The sequence below is a fragment of the Mercurialis annua genome, linkage group LG8, assembly GCF_937616625.2.
Source record: "Mercurialis annua linkage group LG8, ddMerAnnu1.2, whole genome shotgun sequence".
In the NCBI taxonomy this organism is placed as follows: domain Eukaryota; kingdom Viridiplantae; phylum Streptophyta; class Magnoliopsida; order Malpighiales; family Euphorbiaceae; genus Mercurialis; species Mercurialis annua.
The window spans coordinates 25,391,467-25,417,316 of NC_065577.1; the positions used below are offsets into that span (position 1 = coordinate 25,391,467).

General features: G+C 38.6%; 2 protein-coding genes and 1 long non-coding RNA gene across 3 annotated transcripts; all 3 read left to right on the forward strand.

The window, feature by feature from the left end:
* Positions 1–1,947: 1,947 nt before the first annotated feature.
* LOC126661771 (protein PXR1-like) lies at positions 1,948–2,413 on the forward strand. Its single transcript, XM_050355636.1, has 2 exons — positions 1,948–2,048; positions 2,152–2,413. Exons 1-2 carry the CDS (start codon positions 1,948–1,950, stop codon positions 2,411–2,413), a joined length of 363 nt encoding a protein of 120 aa, XP_050211593.1.
* Positions 2,414–3,143: 730 nt separating this feature from the next.
* Positions 3,144–4,034, forward strand: LOC126661772 (uncharacterized). Its single transcript, XM_050355637.1, has one exon. It carries the CDS (start codon positions 3,144–3,146, stop codon positions 4,032–4,034), a length of 891 nt encoding a protein of 296 aa, XP_050211594.1.
* Positions 4,035–22,356: 18,322 nt separating this feature from the next.
* LOC126660000 (uncharacterized) lies at positions 22,357–25,353 on the forward strand. The gene is made up of 2 exons (XR_007635181.1): positions 22,357–22,658; positions 24,979–25,353. It is a non-coding gene; the product is annotated as an uncharacterized LOC126660000 (long non-coding RNA).
* Positions 25,354–25,850: the final 497 nt, after the last annotated feature.

The window sequence follows — 25,850 nt, forward strand, 5'->3', positions numbered from 1 at the left end:
AAATTAAAATTAGAATAAATACCATAAATGCGAGCAATGAAAAAGATCGATTCGATGAAGACCTGCAAGCTCCAAAACAAAAATTAAAACACTTCAGCAACTTATTTAAATTTTTTTGACAACCAAACGGAAAAAAATCAAGTTTGAAAATAAATACCATAAGAGAAATGAGATTTGTTCTTGATTGGTGTAGAGATTTTAATAGAGAAAGAATTTGATGATTGAATCGGAGGTACAAGGGACAATTTTCGTGTATTTATAGTTGCAGATTGGAGATTTAATACCATTTTTTCCCCTTTGAATTATTTGTTTATTTTGCGTGTCTCTACAAGTAATTTTCTTTTCTTCTCAGTCTAAAATTATTTAGTTTTGAAGCTTTAACTATTGGCTCATTTATCCAACGGCAGATAACATTGCCACGCCGGATCTGCTCCTCGATACTCCTCGTTGTTGACCCACCGAACGGCGGGTCAACAACGAGGAGTCGGCGGCGGGTTTGTTCTTGAAGAATAGACTCGCCGGTGGGTCTGTTCTCCTTCAACATATTGGCCGTAAAAGTTTCCGGCCAATCTGTTGAAGGAAGAAAAAAAACTTGATTTTTTTTAGAAAAGATTCAAAAAGATCCCTGATTTTATTTATTTTAATCAAAATTTAATTAGAATTAATTAGTATTTAAGTGTGATTAATTAGAGATAATTATGATTTTTATTAATCTCACTCTCCTATTAAGTGCCACGTTAGCAAAGGGGGGGATTTTGATCCAGTTTTTCCAAGTTCAGGGTAAAAGTGATCAGGTTTTTGTAATTTGAACGTTTTTTGATACTTTGTGCCAAGTTCAGGGGGTAAAGTGATTATTCGTTCATATTTTATATAGATTTACTAATGGATATTGAATCCTATCATAAGTACTATGGAGCCGAGTCGCAGGAGATCCATCCTCAGACGATATCGGACGCCCGCCGAAAGGGTTAAGCCAGACGAAACTCATAACCGAATCCACAAGATTCGCCTTGACCAGAATAGCAAGTCGAATCTCGAGTAGAAGACCGATTCCCATCAAGACTCGACAAAGCGCGTCGACCTAGGGATTCGGCCAATCGACCAAATTTATGAAGATCCATAAAGATCTTTCCTATTTGAATACAAACTCCAACTTAGGAAGATGAGACTATTTAGGAAGATGTTCCTAAATAGGACTCTCGTCTGAATAAGGAATCACACTCCTAATCAGGGTCAAACCCTACTAAATAGGATTCACTTTCATATTCCAAGACTACAAGGTATATATTCAACTACTATATAAAGAGTTTAAGGTATGCCTAAACACACAATTACATTCAGTTACTCAAAACACTGCTCAAATCTCAATACTGACTTTAGCATCGGAGAATTAATCGGACAACCACCGTCCGGTTAGCTTCTATCCTGTTTTGCAGGTTAATCCACCGGATCAGATGGCAGACTCCATCAATTAGCGCCGTCTGTGGGAAAAAGCTCCAAAACTTCAAACAAGAAGAGGCTTTTTTCTGAACTCGAAAACAAATACTCATTGAAGAAGATGACTTCTGATGGATCAAACCTCAAGAATAAACAACCGATGGATCCCAAGACCCATCAACAAACGCCTGAGGTGATAACCACCACCGGCGATGGCGTGCACAACACAGCTGGAGGGAGTAACACTGGGAGAACATCCTTCTCCACCCCGCAGTATCAGACCAACTCAATCAGGGGAAACAACCATATTGCATTCCATGACCTCGGAGCCAACAATGAGCAAACACCAGGCATGGTAAACCCAGAAATATACAACGAGATCTTGAAAAAGGTGTTGGAAGCTGTCCAAACAAACTTGGACAAATTGGCTAACAAAGCCAAACGGTCGAAGGACAATCATGACGAAACTATGAAGATACTAAGGGAAAAATTCAGCCCATCTCCCGCCCGATGAAGACACAGGGAAGAAAACACAAGGAATCCAAATCACCAAGGACCAACCAGAGGAAACGAAGGAAGAAACGAAGGGATAAACAAAGGAAGAAACGAAGGTGGAGAAAACCCAAAAAACCGAGAGTACAGGAACGACGAGTCAAAAGAGGAAAATTCAGGGAATGCAGCAAAGAATTAAGAAAATCAAGATGATGCCCGAAGCGGACTCAACTCCAAGAGAGAGGAACGAAGAGAAAAAGATAAAGAGGCTGCCCCAGCAAAGAGCAAGAGACAAGAAAAAGATACTGGAAAAGCACAGTCCAGGAAAAAGAACCAGAAAGACGAAGGCGAATCCTCCGAATCGCCTCAGAAGAGTAAAACCACATATGTAGCAGAAGAAGACCTGGAGGAAAAGATAGCCAAGGCATTGAAGAAGCTGAAATCCGAAGAACTGGATATAGACGACCTGAAGCTGAAGGGTTAGCCCCTATCAGCCGAAATCATGGAAGAAACAATCCCCTACAACATGAAACTACCCACCTTACCAACTTTTAATGGAGAAGGAGATCCAAGGGACCACACGTCCAGATTTACTGCAACTATGAGCCTCCTAAGTGTCTCGTACGCAATCCTATGCCGAGTATTCCCGACCACCTTGACAAGAGCTGCCCAAAGATGGTATAATAAACTCAAGCCGAGATCGATCAAGAACTTCGCCTCTCTATCAACGGAATTTCTCAAGAGATATCTCACTAACATCCTATCCAAAACGATCACCAGCATCCTGAGGCCATGCATCCAGGAGGAAGGAGAAACGCTAAGAAGCTACATCGAACAATTCAACAAAGAAGCTATGGAGATAGACAACTTGAATGTTGATATGGCAACCGAAGTGCTAAGAGAAGGAACGAGATTCGGGAAATTGGTGGACAAACTGCTAGTCAACAAGCCAACCACTTTCTCGAACCTAATGGGTATAGCCCAAAAATACTTCGAGCTAGACGAAGGACGCGGAGCAATCAGATGAAAAGAGCGAAAGGGAAGGAATCATAAGAAAAGTCAAAAGAGAGACCCAAATCAAGATCGGACGATAGACGATCGAGGCCTGAAGAAAGCAGGCGATTCGCCCCCAGGGCAGATATGAAAGAAGGTATGACCCCCGAGAGGACGAGCGCAACTACACACCATTAAACACAAGCAGGACCAACGTCCTCATGTGGATTAAAGAGAATGTGAAAAATGTGGTATGGCCACCAAAGATGAAATCTGAGATCAGAGACACTAGGAAGTTCTGCAAATTTCAAGACGAGCACAGACACGAAACGGACGAATGCAGAGATCTAAAAGTTGAGACTGAAAGGATGATAGACGCTAGCGAACTAAGGAAGTTCATTGCTAATAAACCAAAAAGCAACGACAAGGGAGAAAAGAGGAACAGGGAGGACAAAGGCAAGGAAAATGCTGAAGAGAGACCGTCAAAGATTCTAGGGACGATACACATGATCAATGGGGGAGGGCATAGCAGCTCAACCATCCGAAGAAAGCAGAGAAGAGAAGTATTGAACATCAAAGAAACCCATATGCCACCGGTGATTTTTGATGTCGAAGATTATGAACATGTGAAAGCGTCCCACAATGACGCGTTGGTTGTAACTACCATCATCAAAAACTGGAATATGGAACGAATCCCCATAGATGAAGGAAGTGATGTAAACCTTATGGCAAATGCTCCATACAAAAGCTTAGGAGGGACCGTGACAAAACTGCGTCGAGTCCTGATTCCATTATCAGGACTCGGAGGACCCTCTATCAACCCACTCGGAGATGTGAGCCTAGAAGTTATAATCGGTCCGGAGAAAGGAATCAACAAAAAGATCATGTCCCTATTCAATATAGTAGACATGGAGCTGACATATAACGCAATCCTTGGAAGGCCATTCCTCCATGATTCGGCTGCGGTCATCAGCATAAAAGCGCTAGCCATAAAGGTATCAACTGAGAAAGGCGTAGTAACACTGAGAGGAGATCAGAATATCGCCAAAAAGTGCTATGACGAGTCCATCATTGACCTACAAGAAAGCATGCAGGAAACGAAAGGAGAGTAGTAGGAACTAAATAACTCATCGCCAACAGAGACTTTGTGTCAAACCCGATGGTGTTACAACTATCTTTATTTTTTTATAAGCAAGCCTATTTATATCAATAAATTTTTAGTTTTCCCAAATAGCACATGATGCACGAATGCTAAACAAGGAATTGGAAATAAAAGGCAAAATCCCCAAAACAAACAGAATTTAAACTAACTCTCTAAAAAGGCAAAACGCCAAATAATCAGAGTTTAGATTAACTCTCGAAAAAGGAGAAACACCAAAAAACAAACAGAATTTAGATTAACTGTATAATAGGGCAAAAACACCAAAAAACAGAGTTTAGAATAGCTCTTTAACGAAGCGAATCGACAAAGCAAAAGAGGAGTTCAAATTAACTCTAAAAAGGTGAAACAACAATATCAAAATAACAGAAGCAATGGCGCCCAAAAATTTCAAACCAGCAATCAAACATATTCCAACAAATAAACGCAAAAGGAAAAACCAACATCAAATGGAAAGTGATTCATTCATTAAAAACAAACAAAGTACGTTGCGCACAAAGGCGACACAATACAAAGAGAAAAATAATAAATAAAAAACAAAGACTATTTTCCTGAAGAGAAATCCTTCGCCATCTTCACAAGAAACGCTTGGGCTATGACCTGAGGGTCCAACCCGTTCACACCCGAAAAGTCAATATTAGGGTTCTGCTCCAACAGCTTATTCTCGATGGCAAGGCGATATTCGCCAATCAAAGCATAATAAAAGGCCTTCGTATCAAGTAGACGAATGTGAAGTTTTTCAACTTCATCCTTTAACTTGTTCCTCTCCTCCCCGACATAGGTATTGACGGTTATAAACTCCTCAATCTCCCGAGTCAAATCAGCGGTCTTCTTCTCGATAACCATGAACCAGCGGTCATTAATGGCATCCTGAGCCTTCAACTTTAAAAAAAGCGAATCGTGCTCCTCTAGAGAAACTTTCAAGCTTGCTCTCTCATACTCAGACGTTGCTAAGAGAGCAGAAAGACGCTCAGCCTCATTTTTGGCACATTGTCGGCGATCATTCAGAACCAAAACGGCCTGAAGGGCTTATCACAAGAAAAACCCAGATAAGTAAATCGCCAGAAAAAGTGAATAAATAAACTTATTTTATCAGAAGACTCACCGAAAAACCATGGAAGCAAGCAATATATGCTAGCTCATGACCATGCTTGGAGGCGAACCAAGTAATATCTTCAGGAATCGCCAAACCCCTGATATACTCAGCTAGAACCCGAAGGTTGAGAAAACTAGCCGGATTATGATCTTCAACCCACTCAGCCAACTTCGGAGGAGAAGTTGAACGATCAAAACGGGGCCCTTCCGAGGAAAATCCCTCACTGACACATCGTCTTTTCCGAGAGGGCGAATCATTGACTGCAGGATCTGTGCTTGGAGAAGTCTCCTCTGAATCTTGTACAATAACTGCATCGAGATCTATTATCTCCGCTGTCTTCGGCAAAGCCACCGGAGCTAGAGGGGGTACAGGGACAGCAACCTCTGTATCAACATGTTCGCCATCAACAACTGCAACATCATCAGCTATAACAACCACCCTAGCGCCCGCTAATAGGATCGCTCCGGCAGGAACTAGAGCAACTTCAGCTTCAACCTCGCCAACCGGAACATCGGCGACTATTTCTACTCCGCCCATTAGAACATCCAAATCTATTTTGAAACTAAAAAGCAGATCATCAAAGGAAGAGGACATCCCATAAAAAAAAAGGAAATAAAACAGAGTCTGGAAGAAATACCTTCAATATATTCATAGTGAAGATGCACCAAACCCTTTGAAGGATCCTACAAAGGAGACCATTGACATCAAATATGACTATTTACCAAAACCGCTAAAATAGGACGCTGGAAAATACTATGAAAAGACAAATCGAAAGCAAGAATAGACTCAGACAAACTTAAAGGCGATGGATAATTTTGTACGCGATAAATTGAAAAACCATCCGGAAAGTGGAAGAAGGCAAAATCATGAATGACTATGAAATGGTGCTTCCACCAACCATTATCTAAACACGATAAGTATATGGAAGAACGATCCTTCCTACCGATGGCAAAGACGAAACAGCTATCACACTTCATCAACTCAACAAAATGATAAAAGACGTTAAGAGAAGGAGATCAACCCCGAAGCCTACATGCTTCTACAAAAGTAAGAATGACTTAAATAGTCCTAGGATGGAGTTCTCCCATGGCGATTATCAAGTCCCTACATAATTCTACCAAAAAAGGATCTAAAGAAAACCGAAGACTAGCGACGAGTTGTTCTTCAAAAACAACCGCCTCACGAGGCGAACCAGGAGACCCAAATGCAGGCTTCCGATAACCGGGTAACCTAACTCTATACTCAGAAGGAAAATTATACTTAAAATAAATATCTCGAACTTCATCTTTACTAAGGCAAGAGTCAGTAATAGTGAGAGAGGCGAACTTTGTCTTTGCCCTCCTAGCCGCCATCTAAGGATGATACAGCACAAACAAATATTATAAATAGACCTAAAAAGAAGAAGATCAAAACGGGTAAAATACCGGAATGAAGAACACCAAGAATGAGGGAAAATTACCCAGAATCTAAAGAAGAACAAAAATACTAACAACATAAAAGGAGCAGAGTTTCAGCTATATGAAAGATGATGAAAACCAGACACAAGAAACCTTAAAGATACTTCAAAGTTTACCTGGAAAATAAAGCGTAGAGATTGAAGATGAGAGGATAACGAAGCAATATCTAGAAAAGAAAGTAAAATGAGATAAAGTGCACGAAAAACAACAGTTTAAAATTCGAAGAATATAAACAGACACGAGCAGACACTTGTCTTAAATCCAGACATGATGGAATAAGCAAATAAAATAAGGTAAAAGGAAGGAAAACACAAATCCCACATCGACTAAGAAAAATAAGAAAAACAAGGAGCAAAGGATCCGAACATCAAACCTACCATCAGAAGACAAACATCTAACCTGATACTCGACATCCCAACTCTTAGATTATATCCGGCATCCGGATCCATCGTTTGGCGCCGTCTGTGGGAACTCCTAGAAAAAAATTTACTGATTGGATTTGGCCATGGAGGATGTAAGCAAGAACACAACAGGACAAGCGGCCAAGGAGAAAAGTACCTTACCCGGCGTATCAGAAGTATCAGAAGATAGTCCCCAAACCCCCATTGCTTCGGGGGCGACAGGGAGGTCAGAAATCTTCTTTCAGGGTTTCGGAAGTCTGACACCCACACCGAAAGACGGACCCAGTCAGGACTTTCCCTGGGACTAATGACGGATGGGATGATGAGGCGTTTCAGAGAGGAAGTGGCCACTGTGGTGGAGGAAGCAACCGAGTCAATCAGGTCGTAGACACCCAACGGCAAGAATCGGAGTACGACTGACAAGCGGACTTGAGAAGACACCCAACGCATTCGACGACCCAGAAGGGAGGGAGCCGGAAGTAGTCATGATTGAAGATGGTGATAAGGAAGAGGCGGACTTACCCGCTCCCAGGCGATCGGAGATAGGAATGGATAGCGTGGATTTGAAAGAAGTTCAAAGGCTCATCTCAGAAGCAATGCAGAAGGTAGCCGAAGAAAAATCAAGAGAGCACATCCAAACCAGCAGTATGACAGACGGAAAATCACCCCTATCGACGAGCGTATTGTCCGAGAAATGGCCGGAGAGACTCAAGATACCCAAATCTGACAACTTCGACGACATCGGTTGTCCGGAAAGCCACGTCACCAAGTTCTACAACAAGATGGTACTACTGGACGTCTTAGATGCAATACTTTGCAAGACATTCCCGACTACACTCAGCGACACAGCACAGAGATGGTGCAACGGTTTTAAAGAGGGATCGATAGTTACCTGGAGGCAACTAAACAGAGGATTCGTGATAAGATTTTTCACAAATATCCCACCGAAAAGAAGCTCAGAAGAACTATACAGGTGCAAATAAGGAGAAGGGGAAACACTTAGAGCATACATTGGAAGATTCAACAGCGAAGCTATGAAGATCAAGGACCTGAAAAATGACACGGTGGTACAAGCTCTAAAGAAGGGAACAAGAATGGGAGTACTGGGAGACAAGCTGAGCTCAATGAATCCAAAGACATACCAGCAGGTAATGGCGGTGGCCTAGAAATGTATCACCGTAGATGACGGAAGGAGATAGAAGACCAACGATGCGCCAAAAAAGGAAGAAAGCAAGGGGAGCGCCTCTCAGGGACAATCTTCGCACTCACGAAAGGAATATAGCACGAGCCACCAAAGTATCATCAGGTACAACCCTTATGAAGAAAATAACCATTGGAGGAACAACAACAGGTATTCCCATGATAACCAATCGAGGTACGGGGACAGAACAGAGGCATTCACGCCACTAAACACCACAAGAGCCAACGTCCTGATGTGGGTCAAAGAAAGCCGGACGCCAGTAACGTGGCCCAGAAAGATGATCCACATAACCGGGACGAGAGACGAAAACTGATATTGCAAGTTACACGAAGACTACGGGCACGATACAGAAGAATGCTACGACCTGAAAAAGGAAATAGAGAAGCTAATCGAATCAGGAGCATTGAGGAATTTCAAAAATAACAGAGAAGAAAAGGAGCAGCGAAAGGAAGGAACAGACAAAGAAGAGAAAAAGGAAGAAGAAAGGGGAAGGAAGAAGGACATCGCTGGAGTCATCAACATCATTGTGGGTGGAAAAAGCACGAGAGAAGGAAGGAAAAGATTAAGAGCCGAAGTAATGCAGGTCGCTGAGCAGGCCGGAAGAAAAGGAGAATCAACAAAGGTAATCACCTTCTCTGCAGATGACAGAACACACGTAAAAGGGCCGCATAACGATGCGTTGGTGGTAGAAGCAATCATCAACAACTTCCTAGTGATGAAGCTGCTAGTAAATGACGGAAGCGCTGTAAATCTGATAACATGGGAAACATACAAAAGGATTGGGGAGAACTCGGAAAACTCAAACACTGTCCGGTGCCAATCATGGGACTCGGAGGAACTTCCTTCCAACCTAGAGGGCTAGCAGAGCTGATGATAGAGTTTGGAAGGCGAGAAAAGGAAGCAAAGGAAGTCAAAACACTGTTCTCGGTCGTGGACATGCCACTAGCATACAACGGAATACTAGGGAGGCCGCCGGAGCAATCAATAGCATCCGCTACCTAGTAATGAAGATACCAACCCCGGGAGGAATAATCAATGTGAAAGGAGACCAAGAAGTAGCGGCCAAATTCTACACTATCTCCATGAAGGAAGCAGAAGGATAAAGTAGCCACAAGAAGAAAGTCAAAGAAGGAAGGCCAAAAAGACAAAGATAGTAGCTTTCATTTTTGTTATAACTAATATTTCCATGTCAATCTCAATACAATCAAAGTTCTCTTTTTGACAAAGTAGCAAAATGCAAATTAAAAAGCAACAACAATAATCCGAAGATGTAAGCAAATACACATAGACAAGCGACAAAAGAGATACACATCTCCTAAGGCAACGGCCAAACAAAAGAGGAACAGACCTCTCAAGGAAAGGGCCAAAAATAAAAGAGATACATATCTCCCAAGGCAACAACCAAATAAAAGAGATACATATCTCTTTAAGGCAACGGCCAAATAAAACGGAGAAACATATCTCCCAAAAACAACAACACAAATCGCAAGATCATTAGGACAATAAGCAAGCAAGGAAAGAACGAAACCAACAAAAAATGCAACGAAATTCCTGAAACAACATACATAGAAAAGGCAATACAAGAAAATAAATGGGAGAAACAGCCAAATAACAAAAAGCAGTATTATTAAAACATACGTGCAGCACAAGAGGAGGTCACATTCTCCAACATTACAAAAGTATATAATATAAAAAAGAGAAAAGAGAAGAAAGACAAACTTCAACTACTGCCAGTAGAAGGAGGCACGGCTTCAACTACCGCTGACAAAGAAACATCAGAAGCAGTCACAGGAGAAGGCAAGGCAATAATCGAGGAGGAAGATGGAGGCACAACTTCGGGCGAAGGAGAGGCATCCACCAACGTCTCAAACGCAGACTTCTGCGCAGCCAAGGCAGAGAGACACTGGTCACGAAACTGGACCAGATCAACATAAAGAAAGGAGAGATCCGCCATCAGATACTCTCTCAAAATAACCGACCTGATAGACCGGCGATACTGCTGAAACATCAAGGGAACTACACCGGTAGCCTCCCCCAGGTTATTTTCCAAGGCTTGGCCGTGCAGCTCCCGGCAAGAACGTTCTGCCTCCACTTCCGCCCAATCCAAGCGAGCATTGTTCAAAGCCACCTTAAGGTCCGCAATACAATCCTCCCGCAGTTGGAGAGAATGCTGCAGAGACTCCACCTGCTTACCCCGCTGGTCGAGCTACTTCTCTAGAGAGGTTGCAAGTACGGTCTTCTCACGAAGATCTCTCCTCAAAGACTCGTTAGATTCCAGGTCTGACGGTACCGGAGGCGGTGAACATGGAGCCAGCCCGGAAAAGATTGACGAAATATTTAAATTTCAAATATGGGCAACAAAAACATTGTCTGAAATTCATGCAGCCGTATGTGTACAAAATAAGACCGAGGAGTGGGTGGGATTCAATTTTCAATTTAGTAGTGTCTACGTTATTTGTTCATTTACTTTATAGACATTTAAACAGATATATTTTAACGTGATACTCGGAGAATATATCTAACTGGTTGTATGTTATGTTAGAACGAGTTGCAGAGGGGGGTGAATTCACTACGACTCTACTGTTTGAAAAATGATAATGAACATGAAGGATTGGTGGACGATGAAAATGAAGATGATACAATAGAAGAACAAGGAGAACAGGAAGGTGAGGAAGTAGAACATGAAGAGTGCGAGATGAAGATGGTGAGCTATTTTAAGAATCATTGATATATCAGTACACGAGCACATCAGGAAGAAAACATGTGTATCAGTATTGATAATTAACCAAATAACCTTTGTATTGGAGGGTCTACGGTAGTAGCATATTTTGATGATTGAAGATAAAATTCTCTTCATTTGTGAATCCACCTGTTTCCGTATATATCCATCTCTTTGCGATCGACAAAAAATTCAAAATGTTAAATTTCTGCATAACCTTCTAAATAAGAGTATATCAACATGTTCGTCTTCACCTCAAACACATCATTTTTATGAGTAGTGGAAGCCCAACCTCCGAAGCATACGTTTCACAAAAGTGATTCATTATAGCAGGGAATGATTAATAATATCTACACAAATATATCGATATTGCGGTGATATCTCTAATTCATAATAATGATGTGTTTGAGGTGAAGACAATCATCTTTATATACTCTTATTTAGAAGGTTATGCAGAAATGTAACGTTGTGAATTTTTTGTCGATCGAAAAGAGATGGATATATACGGAAACAGGTGGATTCACAAATGAAGAGAATTTTAACGTCAATCATAAAAAAATGCTACTACCATAGACCCTCCAATAAAAAGATAAATTAATTTGGTTAATTATCAATACCTAAGGTGCAAGGAAACGGAAAAGGAAACGGTTTCCGGAATGGAAACGAAAACGGCCAAATAAATTTTTTCAAATGACAGGGGTATATTTATAAATATTAAAAGTTATAAAATTAAATATATATAAAAAGTATAAAAAAATTATTTTTATATATATAACATATTATAAGAAATAATAAAAGAAATTGTTTGAATATATGATAAGTATAACTTATCAATATAATTAAAATAATAGTTTAAATTTTTTAGAATTATAATAAAATCCAACAACACTAAAAAAATAAATTGCATTTTCTAGACTAGCATTGCTATCTCTATTGACTAATTTTCACTGTCAACAAAAAAGAACAAAGGGTTAACGCTCCCCCTGAACTTGTGACACCGGGTCATCTGACCCAATTTATATTGTTTTCAGCAACTAACCCCAAAACTCTTTATTTTTGGGTCAAATAACTCCATAATTTATATTTTTATTTTAAAAAATGGATTTATAATAATTATATCGCAACAATTAGGGAAGTATATAATTTTTTTGCACCCCTAACTCTGATTTTTATTTTATGCGTTTTAAAAATACAATTATGGGGTTATTTGACCTAAAAATTAAGTTAGATGATCCTTTATCACAAATTTAGGGGGCATGTTGACCCTTTGTTCATCTCCTGCGCCTCTTCGATTTTAACCATTTGACCCTTTTGTTTCATCTTTTTGCCTTCTCGGGAAAGTTTATAAATAGCTCTTCTTCTTTTCGTTTCTTTTCTTTACTTCTTTCGTGATTTTTGTTTTCATCTTTCTGTCACTGTCGTTTTCCCTTCTAATATGGCTAAGAACATCTTTGATGCCATGGACGTTGGTCTCCTGAGTGACGATGAGGGCGCTGCTGATGTCAGCCTTCCCTTGCTTAAACGTCCGATGACACCATTCATCTCTCTTCTGTCAGACGATGAAGATGAGCTTATGGCTGGCGATCCCGTTCCTTCCGTGGCGGCTGCATCTCTAGCCTCCCTGCCTGCCGTTCTGCCTGTTGTTACCCCGCCTGGGGCTCTTACATCTGTTGCTACCGATTCCGTGTCAGTGGTGGTGGTGTCTTCTTCTGCTGCAATGCCATCAGTGACTCCTTCTGCTTCTTCTAAGAGTAGTCGGAAGCGTCCTTCTACCTGTCTCCCGGATTCCTCCTCGGAGAACGTGTCTCGTCCTCGTCGAGAGGTGCCACGCTCCACCTTTGTCTTGAAGGGCAGCACTGTAGATCGAGACTGCTTTATACTACCGAAGGGGGCTCCTTTCGACGCCTATTACATCCGGACCTCTGTTTGTGGTTACCTCCGGAGTCAGTATCCCTTGTCTATGGTTGGACAAGTCCCTGGCGTAGGAGGTGGGCCGTCCATCTATGCTACTTGTTTCCAGTTACTTGATGAGGTCCGTCGGTTGGAGGACGATCGGATTCGTCTTTCTAATTTTAAGAATTCCCGGAAGGATGTTGACGCTCAGTTCGACCAAATGTCTGCGGCTTTGGCTCGTTTCCGGGAGGCACAGAAGCGTCAATCGGATGAGATCTTACAATTAAGGGCCTCAAACAAGTCTCTGAGAAAAGACCTTCGTGACAAGACTGTTCTTGCGACTTCCCTGGAGAAGCAGCTTGATCAGAGGGGTCAGTAGGTGGAGTCCTTGCATCAATCTCTTCGTAGTCGCGAAGATTGTATTGCGGACCTCGGGGACACGTTGAATAATGTTCGTCTGGAACGGGCGGAGGTGGAACGTTCTCGCCTGGAGTTGCAAGGCCAAGCCTTGGAGTATCAAGTTGGGGAGGCTACTGACGTAGTTCCTCTGATGTTTCAGCAGTATCGCCGGTCCATCAGGTCGGTTATTCTGAGGGACTACCCAATGGCAGACCTCTCCTTCCTATATGTTGACTTGCCTCGGTTTCGTGATAAGGGTCTCTCCGCCTTGGCTGCGCAGAGATCTGCGATTGAGGCGTTGGTGGATGCCTCTCCTTCGTCCGAGGTTATTCCTCCGCCTTCTTCTGCTGTTGTTGCTCCTCTGCCCGTTTCTGGTATTTCTTCGCCTGCATTAATTCAGGGTGTGCCTCCTTCCTCCGGTGGTGTTTAATGTTTGTTTTTGTTTTTTATGATGTTGGGGAGTGTGGCCTCCTTTTGTGCCGCACATCTATTTTTAATAATATTACTTTTTTGCCGCTTCCTGTGAGATTTTGTTGAAGTATTTGGCTTCTTGTTTGCTTGTTTGTCGATTCACGTTGCTGTTGTGTTGTTGTTTGTTTTGGGAGATATGTTTCTCTTATGTTTGGCTGTTGCCTTCCCTCTTTTGTTTGGCCGTTGCCTTGGGAGATATGTATCTCCTGAGTCGTCCAAAAGCATCATTGTATTTTAAAAACTTCTTTCCAAAAAACTAATCATGAGTCCCGGCTTTTACATCTATCTTCATATCTAAAATTGTAACAAACCAATTAATTGAACACTCCTGGAATTAAGTATTTCATACTTTGATAGATTGAACTTTGCCTTCTTGCAGGTACCAAAGTTTTCAAGAAGAGGGCACCTCAGAATGAGCTTCTGAAATGTATATTTTTCTTAGTATCGAAATTTGAAATTAATTCCACTCCTTACTCGATGATATGTAATCAGCACGATAATGTATCATACCGAAAATAATATCTATTAAATATAAACAATGTGGCCAATAGATTGTAAATTGTCAGCAATACTGTTGTGTTTTCATAGAGTCTAGACTGTAGAGTGGTGATTTGTTTGTTTTTCATGATCCGAACATTCGTGGAAAGCTGACTCGAGTTCCTGGCTACAGCTTTCATAGAGACATCCTACCCGGATTTGTCTTCGAAAAACGACGAAATCTACGTTCTGGGTTAGTAAAGTTACGCTGAAATCTACTACATATTCTAAAGATATCAACCAGATAACAAATGTCTCTGTTCCCGGCGTCCGATTGCGGTAATCCATGTTTTCATCATCAGATATTAATTAGGTGATTTGTCATCAAATTCACTCCAACCCAAACTCACCTTTTCCTACACCAAAAAGAATATTCTATTTATCTTTAATATTTTAATCATTTTTTTTACTTTAACATTTATACACTTTTATCAATTATACCCACAAACTTATTTTTGTTACATATTAGTTCAATTAATATTTATAATATTATTTTTTTGCCGCTTCTTGTGAGATTTTGTTAACAAGTTCTCGATGATTGTCGGCATCAGTAAGTGGCAATTCATTTCAAACACCCTAAAGAAAAGATTATTCGGAATTGGGCTTACCTCTTCGCTCTTGAGAGTGGATGAATACGTACCTTGGTGGCATCAGTAAGTGGCAATTCATTTATTGTCTAATGTAGTATTAGGTTCTAATAGATCGGTGCTTTTGTGTTTTACTTGAATTTGTGAAGCTGTAGTTTAATTAAAATTATGAACTATCTTCAACGATTACGAATTGTCCTGACAAATTGAAATCCGAATAAAAATTTATATGCCAAGTATTTTAACAAAAAACAATCTCAGTATTACTTTCGAAATTACTGTATATTACCTGACTATTCGTGGAATAAAGCGTGGATATTAAAACACATCCGTCGGTTTCTGTATATTCCACCCTTTTCCACACGAACAGTATGAAAAAACGACTGTGGTAGGTGAATTTCAACAAATTTTATATTACATACTCTTCTACCAAAAAGACAAACTACCCGGGTATTATTTTCGATATGTGTGGCGCCTCCTCACCAAGAAACTCTATATACCGTAAATACTAAATAACCTGTAAAGATAATAATCCATCTGCGAATTGATAAACGGATGGAGATTAAAACTTTTCTATAATAATCAGGAATTTCTTTTGAAATCAAGTACTGTGGATATTATAATGTCAACCATAATTATTATTTTTCCCTTTTTGCTATCAGCGGCATATCTATCGATTAGACATGGACTGATAATTTTAATAATAAACTTAATTTTCAAATAATATCCGATTGTACGACGCCATCCCATTGGAGTTTAAACTATAAAATTCGCAGCATCACACTACTATATTGATCTAGGGGATCATTAAGTTGAAAAATACGACATATTTCATGATACGTACGCATCATAAACCAGATGTACGTACTTGCATGGTTTCGAAAGAAGCCTCAAACAAACAATTACATCAACATCGTTTGGATATATTCATATAGGTCATCCCGAATGTCACGACCCAATCTCAGGGCCGAGACCGGCGCTAGGGAATGGGAGTGGTTGCTCCGAAACCCGTAGCAAGCCTAATAACGTAAAATAATTTTTCGCGAAACATAAACGTCATGCATGACATAAATAAATACGTGTCATGCAGAAGCACACATGCCAGGCACATATATCCTCTGGCAGTCACAATATAAATAACGCATCAAGCGTAAAACGTTTAAAACTTTAAAACGTTAAAGTTATATTTACAGAAAACTTTACATACAAGCTGTCTGACAAAATACTTATCTACTGCAGCTCTAAGAGTAAAGTATTGTTTCTTTACATACTTTCAAAAATACAGACTTCTGGAAGTAGGATAGAAGTCCGTTGCTTCAAAGCGTCTTTATCCTGAAAGGAAATCTGTGAGGGGTCAGTATATTGGGATATACTGAGTGAGTTCATACATTTACTAATAAGTATTCAAATAAAACATAAAATCGTAATCAATCATATGCAGCCAAGTACAGGATCCGATTGAAACCTTAATCCTCAAACATACTAATAATCAATCGATCAACCCAATCATAAATATCAATTGCGAGTCCAACTCGCTGGTGGCCCAGCCACTAGATACGGGGACTTCCAGGCTACACCGTAGCCGAGTTCACTCTGCGTATCGAAATCATAACCCAATCGTAAATTTCATATTCATCATCAGCTCCCAGCTGAGGCATATCAAAACTGGTGATCACACAGTCCTATTGTCGCCCAATAGGTAGCACGTTTCATCGGATCAATACTGGTTTCAAATCAAGCATATGCAATTCATAAAAAGAATTCGCATCGCAATCATGTAAAACAAACATAAAGCAATATAAAATATTTGCTTAAATAAATACTTTAAAAGCAAATCGTATAAACTCACAGAAAACGCTTATCCAAAAATACGTCGGGGCTTTAGAAACGTCAAGCTTCCCGAGCTCCTGGTCCAGCTCCTTCTTGCCTCGCTGGATCTAAAACAATTTCAAAACATTTGACTCATATCAGAATCCTATTCTAAGATTGACTCTAGACTCGAGACACGACAAGACACAAAACATAAGCCGTCGCGCTTCAAACGTAATCTTTTCCGATAAACGAATCATTCTTCTCTCATTTCTTACTATTTCTCAATTTAATTCTCAATAGAGAATATAGGTTTCCTTGATGAAACCAATTGATATCCATAAACTAATTCATCCCAAACAACTAGTCATAATTTACTCGTTTTACGTCCGAATCTCGCATTTTCGGAGTCCGGGAGTCGATATCGGGATGGGGAATCGTCAAATTAGGTTTTTAGGGTCATTCCCTTCAAAAGAGGGGTGGTGCACGTCGTGCACCCCCCTTGTGCACGTCGTGCACCTCCCTTGTGCACGTCGTGCACCTCACTGGTGCACGTCGTGCCCCTGCACGACGTGCACTGATGTTGTGCACGTCGTGCACCTTCGTGGGCACGACCCTGACCACTGAAAAAGGCCCTCCCGACATGCTAAATCGATCCCAAATCATCCAAATCACCAAAACATCAATCAAGCTAGTCGAAAACAAGAGAAAAACGCTTAAAACGAATCGAATACGTAATCGCGATTCGGTTTCGCCGTAACCTATCGTTTTAAACCGTTTTTCCATCAAATAAACTCAAACAAATGGAGAAACGACTTGCTTACCGTGATTGCCCTTCGGAATACGATCGATTCGAGTTATTAAACGTCGAAAACGGACGAGAAACGGAGATCGTACGGTGAAAACGGCGGAAACGGCGATGAACGAAATGAAATGAAAATGGTTATCTGATATAAGGTTTCTGGGCCATTCCTTCATCTGAAGGAAACTTATATATAATGGTCAATTTGCAACTTGATCCTTGAAACTTTTCAAAAGTTTCAATTTAGCCCAAAACCTATCCGCGTCCAAATTTTAAACGGTCTCCGATTGACTCGAAACTTTTACCACTAATACTATAAATTATTTTGCGGACTTTGGCAAAATAATTTCCGTCACGGGATTTATATTTTATTTTATATTAATTTCTGAAGTTAAATCCTCAAATCCCGCTAACTAACTTATTAAAATTTATTCTAAATTCCCGATATAATTAAATTAAATTCTCCTTAATTTAATTTATCGGAAATCACGACACGTGGCACGACGTAATTATCTTAAAATATTTTGGGGTATTACACCGAATTTATAAAGTGAATTTAAACAACTAGAAATTACATAATTTATTTGTGATTCTGCATACCTGAATCTGAATCTAAATCGGAATCGTCTTGTAAGGGTTCTATAAGCCTTGCAGTATCAGCATACACGATGATATCCAAATTTGTTAAACATTCAACAAAAATTGTACGACTTCCACCAAAAACAGTGTCTACTGGAGGCCTATTATAAGCTTTAATGGATTGAAAATTGCCAGCAAGAGATTCAACCTTGATGCATCTACCATCACTAATTTTTTTTTTCAATAACAAAACAGTGGCGGCTACTTGATGACGGTGCAAGACGACTCAATGTTAAAATGTTTCCAGTAGGTTGTGAATTGTTGTGCAAAACAAATACAACATTGGATTTGTTCTCTTGTAAAGCAACAAAAGACTCATAATCAACTCTAAGCGAAACAACAAAACTGCTATCAAAATCAAAATTAGTAACAGAGTGATTATGCATTATTTTGCAGTGAGCATAAATAATTTCAGATGAGCCAACAACAGGACAGCCTGAAATAGGGCACGAACAATCAACAAATGATGGATCCATTGCTGCTCTTATTACTAAAAAATAGATTAATATGAACTTTTTATAACTATTCAAATGCTTAATGGGTATAAGCAAACGACCTTTTTATAGTACAATTTGACACATATTTATGACAAGGCAATAAAGGTCGTGGTGGATAAGTGGGTACATGGCTTATTAATTCTGCATTGACTCGACGTATCTAACTTAAAAGCTACTACTAGTAAGTAGGTCGATGGAGATTGTGTAAAATCATATTGGTTTTTATTTTACAATTGTTATGTGTGATATGGAACGTCAAAAATTGAATGCAACGGTCCGTTGGATTTAAACCACCGCTTCGAATATTCAAGTAAAACAAAAAGTCACCGATCTATGGAAAAACAACACTGCAGTAGACAATAGATTTTATTTAGCGTTTAGGGTCTAGTATGTAATTCGAAAAAACATAGGGTAGCAAACTACAATATGAAAATCTCCATGTAATTCTAATATATTCTTATAGATTTAGATATATATTAATGAGATGATACAAATTTGAAAGTACTCTATCAACTAGTTAATTAATTTGTCATTGATACATTTTCTATTATATGGAACAAATTTAATCTGTCTTCTTTTCTGTTATTATTTTATTTTGATAATGATTTATTATATGTATTTTTGTATTTTATTATGCACGGAGTGTTTGATTTTGAAGGTCAACCATTGGTCAGTATAAGGCAAATCTATAGACGCTCTATATTGAATTTTATATTTTTAAAACGGGAGTTACTTTATGGGTAAGGAGCAAATATGTATTTACAATTTATTTTAAATGTGGTTTAATAGCCGTTTACGTAGGGTTTATTACAGTTAATTTTATTCCATGTCATCAATTCGTGTCAATGTAAAACCGTCCATTAATTACCACGATTCCTTTCTCTAGAAACCATGTTCTATTTTCGCTCTCTTTATTGCCTTGTCATCAATCTGTGTCATTTCAAATTGTACTATAAACCTGCCGTTTGGTTGCACCCATTAAGCATTTGAATCAGCCTATCTTTCGTATTCAATTAATCTTATCTCGGGTCCCTGGGACTTTAAGAAAAAATAGTCTATTAAACGTCAACAGTTTTTGCGGAAATATTCAATTTCTTTGACCGTTTCGTTTGCGACTACATCTCCCTATAAATAACGGTTGAGGTTTCTTCTTCTTTTTGTTCAACTTCGACTTCTTCTAATTTCTATTTTTTTTTTGAATTTATTCTTTGCGATATTTTCCTTTCCTCTTTCCTTCTCATTTATACTTTAATTGACAAACTTAATCTTGATTTCTATGGCATATCTCTTAAAAAAACAAAAAAATATCTACGGCAAACATAACTCTCAAACATAAGATGAACGACTTTAGCGATGTTAATTCTTACATCTCGTTGTAGGTGCAACTACAACTTGTTGTTTTTAATTTAGAATACCTCGTTTAAACTTCAACGATGTTAATTCTTACATTTTGTTGCAGGATTCCGTATTGCAAATTCTTACATCTTGATTGCAGCTTTGACGTTCGTTTTAGTATGGCAGATTCTTTCTTGGTTCTTCAAGAAGAGGTTAAGCGTCCTGTGTTCTTCTAGCAAAAAAAAATGGATCAGCTGGGAAAATGATGATTACGGTTTGTCGTATTGGCCCTGCTTCATCCGAAGAAGGTTATTATTACGACATCGGAGAAAAAGTTAACAGAATTAAGTCTCACGTCTCAATCTTGTACTAACGCTGTTGAACGAAAGGAGAAGTTAGCAACCTTTCTTGATAATATCTATCAGTTTATAGCTGTTGGTTTTATCGACTTGAAGGTGAGAATAATGATTTATGGTTCATCTCCAACGGTCTTTTGATGTTTATCGACGGCCATGATTTCGTCCCTGAAATGATCTTGGAATCAAAGTCTTTATTACGAATAACTAGTACGAGATAGTTTCTTTTGAAATTGAATTAGTAAGTTAGTTTCATGTTTAGTGACTTGTCAGTTCTATCTTTTCGCGAGTTTTTCTTTAACCAAAAGATTTTCCTTTCCACTTCCCGGTGATTACTTTTTCCAGTAACCCGATGGGTTTGTTTTGTGAAGATCGTAACTTTTCCAAGGAGCGCGATCCTATTTGTTGTAATATTCCCACCATTTCCTCTTGGTGATTCTATTTTCCTAACCGGGGTTGAAATGGAACATCCCATCACCCATGGGGTAACAAACTGCAGTATTAAAATCTATAACTCTACAATATATTTATAGATACTGGCCAGATACGCTGCATTCTACTCTGTGGACTAGTTAATTAATTTTTTATTACTACGGCTAAGCATGGAAAACATTCATTGAATTTCTCTTTATAAACATCTATTAAACTACGATCCCTACTTCTACCTTCTTATCATGCGAAGTGTAGGGATTAACCCCCCTTCTTAATTATACAGGACGCAGGGAACGACATCCCATTTTTCCATCATCCACGGGGTAACAAACTACAGTTTGTACTCTACAGATTGCGATAGATATATATTAGATATTTTGCATTCGACTTTATGGACTACTTAATTAATTTCGTATTTACTACGGCTAACATGGAAAACATCCATTAAACGTTTTTTAAAAACATGCATTAACTTTGATTTGTCTTTTTGTCATCCAACAATTATCTTGGAGAAATTACTTTCCTGTGTAATTGCTCGGAGAAAAAAGTTTTTCATATATATGTCGCAATTAAATATAATTTATGAAGTAATAAACTATTTTCTCCGAGCAATCACAAAAAAATAAATTTCTCCAATATTTTACTTCAATTCTCGCCACAACTCATGCTTCTGGCGTCAGATTGGTCTGGTCCGAGCGACTGTGCAAAGCTGTCTTGAATAATTTACAATCCGGATTCGTCTTCTAAAAAGGTCATAATCTCCCTTGAAGCTGCTGCATGAGAAGAGCCACGGTGGAATCTACACTATATATCAGTTAATAGCATGTGGATAAGGCATGTTTACATGGCTGTTTCCGTATATCCAACTCTTTTAAGTCTTTCAAGAGAACGATGACCATTCTAATTTGTATAAAACAGAATTCCCCAATGGTAGCTTTGGCATTAGGAACGAATGAGTAATCAAGAAGCGGTTGTTTTAATAATTTACATCTAAGGTTTTCTACCCCAATCAGAGGTCGGAAACACGAGTTGTGACATTTATTTTTAATCATTCTCTAAAAATTTAGAAGAGATAAGGATAAAAGAATGTGTACATGTTTTATCTAGCATATATTCTACACTAAATTATAAGGAAAAACACTAATATAGCCCTATTAATCAATAAATTTGTAATACCCCGTACTTTTAAGTACCAAATAAGATGACACGAGGCATAAGTGTGAGAATTTAATCAAGGACATCGAAATTAAGTTCGAGAAATAAAAATTTAGACCGAAGCGGGTCTATTAAAAATTTTCATAAAATAATAATTTAAATAGAGATTGTTATTTGATAAATTAGAATATTTACTGGACTAAAGAAAAATAAATAAAATAAAATAAATGAAAAGTCCCGAACTAATAAATTTTACGATAAAGTTCGTGAAATAAAAATTAAGAAGCTAAAATTAAATTTTATGGAAATTGGACGAAAGGATTTTAATTAAACGGAATTTGACTATCGGAAAAGGAAAACGATATCAAGAAATTATTTGGACCCGGATAAATAAATAATGCGATAAAGTCCATTATTTATCGATAAAGGATAATCGTCAAAATTCCGATTAATTGTGAAACGATTTGGATTAAATTGTAAGAATTGAAAATTTAAGGGTGGAATTGCTAGAGGTGCCAACTTCAAGTATTGCATCTCAAATTTTTCCATCAAATGAAATTGATGAAGACACCTCATAACCCTCCACCTCTTCAATATTAATTTCTCTAGCAAACATAATTTGGATCAATGGAAAATCAAAGCCAAACCCTTGTTTATGCAAAGTGCCGAAGGTTTCATCACTTTCACCATGACAATGGAACTCCCACCACGGCAAACTCCATAGATCAACCATCCGGCCACCAATTTCAGAGATTTCAGCTCGGTTGTGAAGCCAACATCTAGGGATCAAGGTAACCTCTTAAGCTTTGAATTAGATTAAGATTTGGGGCTGTTTGATGAGTTTATTTGATTAAATTTTCTGTTTGAAAGTTTGCTGAAAATTCAGTTTTTATTAATGATTTGTGATGTGTTTGAGTGAGGTTTGAGATTCGTGATTAATGAATATGCTAGGGGATCGATAGTATGTCGAGGTAGCACGTCGGGACACACTAATAGGGGCTCGGTTCTGCTCAAATGGAGCAGAACCATTCTGCTCACGTGAGCAGAATACTCACTGCTCACAACGAGCAGATGAACTCTGCTCACATGAGCAGAGTTCAGCTATTAACGGGGACTGTTTAAGCAGTCCCCGACCAGCCAAGTGCGGCATATTCAGACGTAGGATCGAGTCTAAAGCATGACAGAATTTAATCGGAATAAAAACAGTAGGTTTTCGGGGTTAGGACTGAGTTTGTGGACTGCAGAAAATGCAGTCCCAAAATAGTGTGAAGTGCCGACTTTCGATCAAGTTTCGAAGGTCTTGGAGCGGTGATATTCGAGAAATGTTGAGTAGTATATCGTAAGAGATATACGGAGACTGAAACGTAATATTCGGATTAACATTTGAATATTTAAATAGGGCTGAATTTATTGAAATAGATGGGGTGTTGAAAGAGTGAAAATCTGGAAATGACATAATCAAGTCATGAAGGCTACTTCGCCTATAAAAACGAACCTCAATCCGTAATAATATTAACCCAAAAATGGGTAGAATAAATAAATGATGCTTCATAGATGAGATTTAAGTGAAATAAACATGGTATTGTTAAGTCGGATTAAAAATTATCCGTGTTTGAAGTTAAGTCAAAAATTGGAAATATAAGTTAGAAAAATAAACCAAGTATTAAGACATAATAAAAGGGCAACTTTGGAATTAAATTGTGAGCAAACTATAGGTCGAAATGAGTTGAAATCTTCATGAAAGTTGTTCAATGGAGTACGGAGAATAAGAATGTCAAATTTGTTTTGGATTTCGACCAATATACGCGCCCTGTTTCGAGGCCTGAAACAGCAGCACTAGTAAGCTGTTTTGACAGCTTCAATTTCCAGATTTGAGGTACCAACTTCAGGATTGATTTCTGACACCTTCGGGTGCTAATTTCACTCCGAGGTCCAAATGAAAGTTTTAGACGACATTCCAAACTTTAGGAATGTCATTTTTATTTCGCGTTTGGACCACATTAAGTCACATTTGTAGTAGCTCAAAGATGGTCCAAAAACACAAAATAAATAGGAAATATTTAAAGAGCTAACTTTAACGAAAACTTTGGAAACTTTAAAGACGTCAAATAAAGTTAGAATATGAATGAAAGTTGTAGGAAATGTTGCGGACTATGGAAATGTCCAATTTGTTTTGAGTTTGGGATATTTTAAATGAGCGGTTTCGATAGCCGAAGTTGACTAGAAACCCAATTTTGGATAAGTTAATTATAGTTAGAAATTTTATTAATTCGATCTATTATCGAATTTGTGTAGACCCGGCGAGAGAACCACCAACGGGACCCGGAACATGATGAATACGATACCGCTTTACAAATTCTCGAAGATTACGGTTAGCAAGTGGTGAGTTTACAATTTACTTTTGTGTGTTATTAATAAAAGCAATTTATTTTAATTATCATTATTATTAATGCATCGCATAAAACATTATTACTCATAATGATTATTGTTTCTTATTGAATGTTTATTTCTTATAAAATAAAACTAGTATAGCGATCCGAGGAAACGAGCTACCTATTGGGCGTCAATAGGCTGTGTGATCACCAGTGTCCGGTCAGTCATAGAATTAGTATAGATAGAGGCTTGTATTTAAAAATGTTTGATATGATCTCGTTAAATGATGACTATGTTTGGGAGTAAGGAGGATTATATTTTTGGTAGATACGTGAGTAACTCGGTTGAACTATCTCGGGACCCGTATCTAGTGAGTAACTCGGTTGAACTATCTCGGGACTCACACCTTGGGATTAAGCAGTGACATGATGTAACTCGGTTGAACTATCTCGGGACTATGTCACGTGGTAACGAGTAACTCGGTCGAACTATCTCGGGACCGTACCACTTGGATTAAAATGATTTGATATAATATGAACGGATACAGTATGAGTAGGATATGTATAGGAAATAGTATGAGTTTAAGATTAAGGTTTCGATCGGATCTAATACTTGATATATATTATGTCCTTATATATTTGTTTTGTTTTTAAATGCGATGCTATTTTACATAACACCATTAGTAACGCGTAAACTCACTCAGCGTTGTCTGACCCCCCCAACTGTGTTTTATTTCAGGTGATAGTATTTGAAGAGATGGACTTCCATTCTTGTTTCGGAAGTCTGCAATATATAAAGTATGTATTGAAGTACGCTTCAATTCGTAGCGCTGCCGTAGTCAGTAGATGTCAGTCTATATTTGATTGTTTATATCAAACAAGGTCCAGCTGTTAACTCTGATTTTATAATCTATACATACACGGTTTATAAAACTATGTTTTTACCAGTTTGATATTTTCACCAATTGTGTATGAATGAAATTGGTATGAAATTGTTTGACTCGGAACAAGGCAATGCTGAGTTATGTTATCGCAGAGTAAGACCTTGGTTCCTATCGATTATGCATCGGTTTTCAAAGAACGGTTTCGACGTATATGAAATATTGTTTTACGATGTTTTCCCGAAAACGTTTTGTGCATAATTTTATGTTTGATTTGCGGAAAAAAAATTTACTCGTTTTTAGGCTTGCTACGGGTTCCGGAGAAACCACTCCTGTTCCCTAGCGCCGGTCTCGGCCCTCGAATTTGGGTCGTGAAAGGTGGTATCAGAGCAGTTGGTCCAGGATACCACTGCTTTGTAGGTGATCTACCTAGGAACTACTGCAGCACATAATGTTCGAGTCATGTCTTTGATCGGTTTTCGTCTGATTTTAAAACTTTCAACTCTCCTTTGTAGGTGATCTACCAAGAAAGTCTTGTGTTTACTCACATGAGAAAACATATTACCATTTTCATCAAAAGGAAAAATACAAACACTACCGACACTGTCCTTCGGTACAATACAACCTAAAGAAAGAAAAAACATAATGGGAAACCAATTAAGTGTAAACTAAATTGAATAAAGCAATTGATAATAAATCATCAGAAGAGAAGGGTATAGAGAATAAGTAC

What these genes read in the sequence shown, in the direction of transcription:
- LOC126661771 (XM_050355636.1), top strand. Translation starts at nt 1,948, where the DNA reads ATGAAGACACAGGGAAGAAAACACAAGGAATCCAAATCACCAAGGACC. An exon ending in AAACAAAGGAAGAAACGAAG is followed by an intron (nt 2,049 to 2,151) that starts GTGGAGAAAACC and finishes TGATGCCCGAAG; the next exon opens with CGGACTCAACTCCAAGAGAG.
- LOC126661772 (XM_050355637.1), top strand. Translation starts at nt 3,144, where the DNA reads ATGTGGATTAAAGAGAATGTGAAAAATGTGGTATGGCCACCAAAGATG.